Raw genomic sequence first — 7,822 nt, forward strand, 5'->3', positions numbered from 1 at the left:
TTTACTTCAAGGAGTATATGTATGGCTGTGTATGTCTGTTTGCTAAAGAGACATTATCAAAGGACTTTGAAGTTCCAAACAATTCAAAACATCGAGGTCAAGCTGGGTCAAGATCATACATCTGTTTACCTCAAAGACACATGAAACAGCACAAATGAAAAACAAAACTTCATGAGAGCACACTTACTCCTGTCTCATTCTCACACACAATCACTCACACAAGGTATAAGGAGGTTTAATATGTAAGAGTGTGTATGAGTTTGGGAATGAGGGAGTGAGAGAAAAAGAGAGAGAGAAAGAAAGATATGAGGCGAAAACTGCGACTTGCTGTTAACCAAATCTACTGTATATTGTTGTCTCTGTGCACCACACACTGTACACACACACACACACACACACACACACACACACACACACACACACACACACTTCTCAGCTGATACCACTCTTCCACATCCATATCAACACACCTACATCATATTAGTTGCATACATGGCTGTCAGGGCCCCATTATACAACAGATACAAATTATCTTTGAAATGAGGCCCAAAAACCAAGAAATGACAAGTATGTAATTCAATGGTAAAATGTCACAGGTCATATAAAGTAAAAAGGACAAATTGAACTATTTTCCTCCAATATAAAACCCTGACGATACAAAATGCATGATTTTATACCGGTATGGCCGAGAGATCAAAAGATGTGGTTATAATGGGAGTGGATGGGACATTTGTGTCCGCGAGTGGCTAATGTGAGTTTTTTTGTTTAATCTGATTCTGTGCAAAAACTAATTATCCACCAAAATCAAGGTTGTTGCTAATCTTTGACATATCCAAGACTGTGATAATAAAAAGCCCACCCCTCCAACATGTAAAATAACTGCCTTTTTGTGCATGTTTTTCATAGAAAATGCAAATTCATGTTTTCAAACTGGCAGTTCAAGGGTTAAAATCCTGAACATAATTTAACATTTGGTATTTTTGATCAGGACTGAAGTTGATTGAAAGATTTAACCCCAAAAAGTTTTAAAAAATATTAATCTGTTGTCATTTTAGAGCAGTTTTTGGAAGTGGACATTTTCGTCCCGAATGACTAATTTGTGACTTTTGTTCAATCTGATTTTGTGCAAAAACTAATAATGCAAAAAAATAAATGTTGATGCTAATTTTTGACATATCCAAGACTGTTATAAAAAAAAAAGAGCCAGTCCCCAGATATGTATTTTTTGGAAAATAACTAATTTTCATCATGAAAAAAACCCAGCGGTTTGATGTATTCAAAATGGCATTTAAAGGGTTAAAATCCGGAAAATGATTACATTTTTGATATTTTCCATTAGGGCGGAAGTTGCTTTAAAGATTGAACCCAATTAACTTGTGAAAAAAACCTTTTAATATAATGTTTTTATCAAAGTCTTTTGCAGTGGACATTTGTTTCAAATGACTAATTTGCATAGTCCAATCGAATGATACCGGAGGGTTAAGTAAATATAAATATACCTTTTCCATCAAAAGGTCATTAGTCATGCAGGTATTTGGTATGAAGCAAAGAATGTATGTAATTGACATAAAACACTTTAAGCACACAGTTGGATCAAATCATGTTTATTAATGTGTTCAGGAAATCCCCACAGAAACAGTTTACAGGGGAACGTACAGATTTACAATCAGTCTCGACAGAAGTGCCAGCTTAACCCCCGTGGTGCGACACTGAGAACGCCTGCTGAATCTCACGGCCAGATAACTGCACACCCATTGCCCTTTAACAGGTCTACCACCAAGTCCTTCAGCTCACTGGCGAGCCTCTCGTTGAGTATGTTGGTTTTTTTCAGTCATGAAAATGCAGCGCTTTAATATGTAGTAGCCTGTCAAAAGCTCAGTAATTAAACTAGGTTTCCTCTCTTTACGTCTGAACCATTCACAGTTAAAGAGCCTTCATATTTGGTGCCAATCCTTCATCCCAACCAGAAAAATTACGCAGCTGGATGCCTTCAGATTTTACAACTGCCAACCGTTGGTGAGAAAAAAAAATAAACCTCTTCAGGCCCTCAAGGATACACTACTTTCATATACAGGATTTGTCATACTGCTCAAATGCATTTGGTTCAGCAGTCAAAGAACAAATAGAAATGCTAAAACTAGACAGAAAAAACCCACATGTAACATCTCTTAAAGGAATAACATGTGAAGCGTGTGAATGTCTCAGTCAACCGGCTGAATTTTGTGAAATGCCCAACGCCTTGATTTTTACCTACATGAAGTAGAAACACTGTCAGAATGATCAATTGTACTGAAAGTCATCTTCAAAGTCCAATTAAATCCAGGAATTAACTGCTAGCTACCCGATACATTTGACTATAATTGCATACATTTGATATCTTTATTTCAAGGTACACTTTAATTTGTTAAAATCGTTGGCTTGCTTTGTGCTTCACGGTCTCGCTCGGTGGGGGGGGGGGGGTGGGGGGGAGAAAGGTAGTGTTCATTGGAGAACCATTGCTAAGAATAATCTGTAATATTCCAATATAATAATAATAATAATAATAAAACAAAAACGGCATGATTTTCAAATGACACCAGAATGATCGAGGATGGGCGTTTCTTCTTCTATTTTTAGACTTGCTTCGACCTGATACAGGTTAAGATGCAATTTACTGAATCTCTTACTGGTGGGTTTGAGGTTTCAAAATCAGAGGTTAAAATGAACATTTAGCATTCAGTCTACATCAGGTGAACATTTCTAGTTAACATAGATATATATACTACAGGGGAGGGGGGAGGAGAGCTTGCACCCTTGCTCTTTCTTTGCCGTATGAAAACCATGCTTCCTCTGGAGAGTAAGGGTGGGGAGAAGGGGGCCGTGCAAGACTTGGAGTGGGGGTAGGCTGAGTGGGGCAGAGGCTGAGTTTGGTGGATGGAGATAGGGGGCTTGAAAACCAGACTGCTGATTCCACAGGAGGTGTGTAAAAGGCACGCCAGGGTTACTCCCAATCCCAGCCAACATACACAGAGACGCCTTCACACCCACGAACACACACACGCGCACTCACTCGCTGAACACACAAGGTACACACGCACGCCCACACACAAGCAGCACAGGCTAGAGCCCCAAGAGTACTGACGAGGGCGGAAAACGGGGAGGGAGGGAATGAAGGAAGTTCTTGAAAGAAAGAGCTGAGGTTTGAAGAGTGGGTTAAATGGGAGCGAAGGGGGGCCTGGATCCGGTGCTGCCGCTGTGTTGAAACAGAAAAAATAAACAACAAACAAAAAAATCAAAACTGGTGGAATGGATCATTTCTGGTTCTTCAGCTGGTTGGAGAGCCAGTCCAGGCCCTCGTACAGGCCGTCCCCGCTGGTGGCGCAGGTGGCCTGGATGTACCAGCTGCGCTGACGCAGGGCGTGCAGTCCCAACTTGTCTGTGATCTCTGCGGCGTTCATAGCGTTGGGGAGATCCTGGAGGAGGAGAAACGGACTGTCATTATGCAGGGTACAAAAGCAGATACCTCAACATGTAACGGGGAAGAAAAGGGGCTTTTAGGTAAGGTTAAATATTTTAAGAATTAGCACGAGCCTCCAGTTTTAGACAATTTGAGACTCTCAATCGCAGGTTAATGGTGAAATATAGAAGATACACAGAAACGTGACCTCACCTGTTTATTTGCGAAAACGAGCAGCACAGCGTCTCTGAGCTCGTCCTCAGCGAGCATTCTGGACAACTCCTCCCTCGCCTCGTTCACTCTCTCCCTGTCATTGCTGTCCACCACAAAGATAAGCCCTGCAAACAAGAACCAAAATCAACTGTTAAGACCAGTAAAAACATGTATCCATATAAAAAGGTTGTAATGCTCTTATTTATCTTCTGGTTCTAAGGCTTCTTCTTCTTACAGGTCAAAATAATGTGACTTTTGTTCACTTGATTCATTCGGTACAAATTGTTCCAGCTGCTCAACAAGCCTTAAAAATAGCTAACATTGAAAATGTTGTGCATTTCCAAACAGTGTGGTTCGAAAACGATGCATCAATGTAGGCATCAAGTTGCCTACATTGTAGAAAGAAAAGAAATCAACTTGAAATGTATCACTTAGTAACTGCAAGTCTGTTGAGTGTGACCATTTTATCAAGCAGAAAACATGAATCATGGTATCTGACAACTTCACTTACGCCTACAAATATTGTGAATGCAGCATTTAAAAAAAAAAGGGTTTTAAATGTAAGGAGACTCCCAGTTATAGTATAAAATCAAACCATGAAATGCGTTTTTGACCATTTCTTAAAAAAAAGGAAATTCATAGTTGGAGATTAATTAAAATAGTTGAATAAAAATCAATACATTTTTGCAGCTCTAAAGCCATTGAGGATCTAGTAAGTTTCGTTTACACACATCTCCTGATCTGTGTGCCAACATGTTTGCAAAATGTTTCATCATCTTGTAGATTGCTCAAGGCAAATAAGTTATTAATATAGATCAGTCGTCACTTCGACAACACTAACCATCTGAACACAGCAACACTTTATTACATTTGAGAATATGTTAAAGATATCAGTAAACAAAATAACCAATACTCCCTGAATGTAAGCAGTCTAGGAGCCAAGGAGTTTTTCCCTTCGGTTTTTGAAACGGAACAAACTGACACTTATTGTTTGATGGTTTTTAACGGCTTCCCTCAGCCATTTAGAGTCCGATCTTTTTTGGTAAAAGCATTAAGACATTTGTTTCCCACTTGTGCCCTCTTTCTTGGCTGGTGTCAACAAAGTGTCTTCTTGTGAAAACACATCAAGGATTATTATGGGCGTTATTATGGAGATGAATTAGCAGTCCCACCAAATGTGGCACTCAGATTATTTGAATATGTTTAAGAAGGTCCGAAGTGGTAATGTATTTCCTTGGACATGTTATTTAGGTCAGAGAAATACCAACGATCCTTTTCTTAGCACTTTAATCATATTGTGTTGGCTGAGATTTATTTTGGCATTTCCATGCTGGAAAATCCTTAAAGTAAAGGCTGGGATATTTTCCAGTCAGCAGGTCAAATAGCCTTCATATTTATTCTGGAAGATCAATTCAGCATCTTTATGTTCTCGAGAAAACACTAAAATACTCAGGAAGTAAGGCATGTCGTTTTTTGGATTATACTTGGGACTGTTTTTGATTAATGATGCTGTATTTAACTGTCATTACCACCGGGATTCACACGTTCAATTTCACACTCCGATGGTCAGTATGCGGATGGTGCCGTTTGTTGCAGCTGGATTTTGGTTTGGTGCATTCAAGGAAAATGGGGAAAAGCTAAAGCATCCCTAGCTGAAATCATAAAATATTTCTGAAAGAAAACCACAAATCTATAACAAACTACCAGTCCAGTTGAGAATATACATGCATGTTGCATCATTAGTAGGAGACAACAACAGTGTCTCCACAGTGTCTTTGCATATTCTGATTAATTAAATTCCAGGAAATAGTAGAGGAGTCACACGATAAGCCCTTTGTGATTGGACAATAGCGTATGAATCACTGGTTGAATAATTGTTAAGATCATCTTTTTTATGCACCAATGAGGCCACCTATAGGCAGTTATGTTCCCTGACAGTACTGCATGCTAATATAAAGTCCCCCTCACCTTGAGTGTTCTGGAAGTAGTGGCGCCACAGCGGCCTGATTTTGTCCTGACCGCCCACATCCCACACTGTGAAGCTGATGTTCTTGTATTCTACAGTTTCAACATTAAAACCTGGACAGAAAAGGAGAAACATGGATGAGTCACATGTAAATGATCGAAACATTTGTGTACATTTCAGCTTTCAATGCTAATAGTCGTCATGTCTGATATTAAAAAGCAAAACAATTAGTTCAGGTTTGGAAAGCTGGCATCAAATGTCTTTCAAGTCTTTTTACAATACAGTTTGTGATTATTCTAATGTTTACTATTCCATTTGGGAATCTTTCTAGTAAAACAGATTGTGTTAAGAATTTTTTTTTGTTAAATGTAAAAAAACTGGGCAAAGAGTGAAAGTGAAAAGGTATCAGTCCACAACTTGTATTGACACAAGTATGAATAATATAAAAAGGAAATACACAGAACTATACACCACAACATTTGAAAATAAACTCACAAAAAAATACATTTTAAATGTGAGCAACATTGATTAATACGATTGAAAATATCCATACCAATGGTGGGAATGGTGGTGACTATCTCTCCAAGCTTCAGCTTATAAAGGATGGTTGTTTTTCCAGCAGCATCAAGCCCAACCATAAGAATCCTCATTTCTTTTTTGCCAAACAGGCCTTTGAATAAGCTTGTAAATACATTCCCCATGGTGACGAAGCTGTCAAAGTAGAGAAGGAAACAGGGTTAGGAGAGAAACACTTCCAGTGTTTTAGTTTCAGTGTAGTATATGCCAAAAGGAAAGGAGGAACCAAAAGTGTACCAAGAAGATAATTGAGACTGTATACTGGTGGTAAACTGGTGGTATTGTTTGACAGTTTACAATTTAAAAAAAATGAGATTTCAAAAGTGATTAAAATCCAGCTAATTCATAATTCCCAAATAAGCCATTCTGCATAATGAATGTTTGGTACATAATGTTTATTTTTCAAATCGGTGCTTTTGAGCTTTTACTTTTGAATCCACTTCTGAGTATTTTTACACTTTTGTTTAGTCACTTTTTCTAGTAAAATATCCAGTTCCAGCACTGCAGAACGATGGCAGCAGTATATTTGGCCAAGTAAAAATGTCAATTGTCGCCGACCCTGAAGGTGGCAAAATAAATATAACACGGTGGGAACTAAAGTGAAATGTTTGCTTAAGCTAATGGTTAAACGTTAATGTATGGTTGACGTTAGCAGCCAGCTCAAGCCGTCAACATCAAACAATATTTGACGTGTCTGCATTATGTTCACGACGTCGTGTGATTTATACAGCAATCTTGATCATAATACGATTAAAAAAAACATCGCAAAAACAGCTAGATTGTTATCCCGGATAAATTGAATGACTAGCTGATCACCAGATAAGAGAGGCCTGTTCCAGCTGGTCACCTCTATCCCTCCCTATGTGCACTCGCAGCAGGGATAATGTTACTGTATGTGAAAGCCGTCACAAGACGCTAGCTGGCTAACAACACCTCGACCTAAAGGCCTACGATCCAACTACGTTCGTGTCAATGCGGATGAAATGTGCGAGTTATGGTGTGGGGTCTCTTTTAATATCTTAGATATGTTAACAAGCGGAGTTGGATGGCATAATCTGGTTTCTAAAACTCGAACAAGTTGACCGTTATCATTACTAAGGGCGGATGCTTCAGCTTGTTAGCTTGCTAGCTTGTGTTAGCTTGGTGCTAGCGGGAGCGACACAATTTTTCGGACGGGAACGGTCGAAAGAGCTCCACCGTTTAAATAATTCGGTGACGGATTGTAAACATATTTAACTTCGACATGCTTTGAAAAATCGGCCGGTGAAATTTAGGTCAAGTATTGTTGTTAAACTGACAGTGACAGCTCTCTGATCCGACGGTTAACGTTACAGGAACTGCCTTTAGCAAGAAGGCTAACGTTAGCTACAGTTAGCTAAATGCCGCGTCACAGTAAAGAGAGAAAACCATGACGTCGTGTTTAACGCGGGAGAAAAATAGTCTTCCGTACAGAGAAACGTTTAGTTCACACAATGTATAATTTTAAAGCACAAAATCAGCGCGTAAGTGTGGGTTATTACCTTCAGAAAGACAGCTTCTCGATCTTTCCGTTATCTTCACTGTCACTTCAAAATGGCGTCTTGCGCAACCAGAGAGACACCGGCGTACAGGCACTTCCCAGTATAAAACCT

At 39.2% G+C, this 7,822-nt stretch overlaps 1 protein-coding gene across 1 annotated transcript; it reads right to left on the reverse strand.

The window, feature by feature from the left end:
• Positions 1-1,588: 1,588 nt before the first annotated feature.
• arf2b (ARF GTPase 2b) lies at positions 1,589-7,822 on the reverse strand. Its single transcript, XM_034107216.2, has 5 exons — positions 7,712-7,822; positions 6,169-6,326; positions 5,618-5,728; positions 3,650-3,774; positions 1,589-3,452 (listed from the first exon to the last, which is right to left on the reverse strand). Exons 2-5 carry the CDS (start codon positions 6,314-6,316, stop codon positions 3,291-3,293), a joined length of 546 nt encoding a protein of 181 aa, XP_033963107.1. The 5' UTR covers positions 6,317-6,326; positions 7,712-7,822; the 3' UTR covers positions 1,589-3,290.

This window comes from Pseudochaenichthys georgianus, chromosome 19 (genome assembly GCF_902827115.2).
Source record: "Pseudochaenichthys georgianus chromosome 19, fPseGeo1.2, whole genome shotgun sequence".
NCBI lineage: Eukaryota > Metazoa > Chordata > Actinopteri > Perciformes > Channichthyidae > Pseudochaenichthys > Pseudochaenichthys georgianus.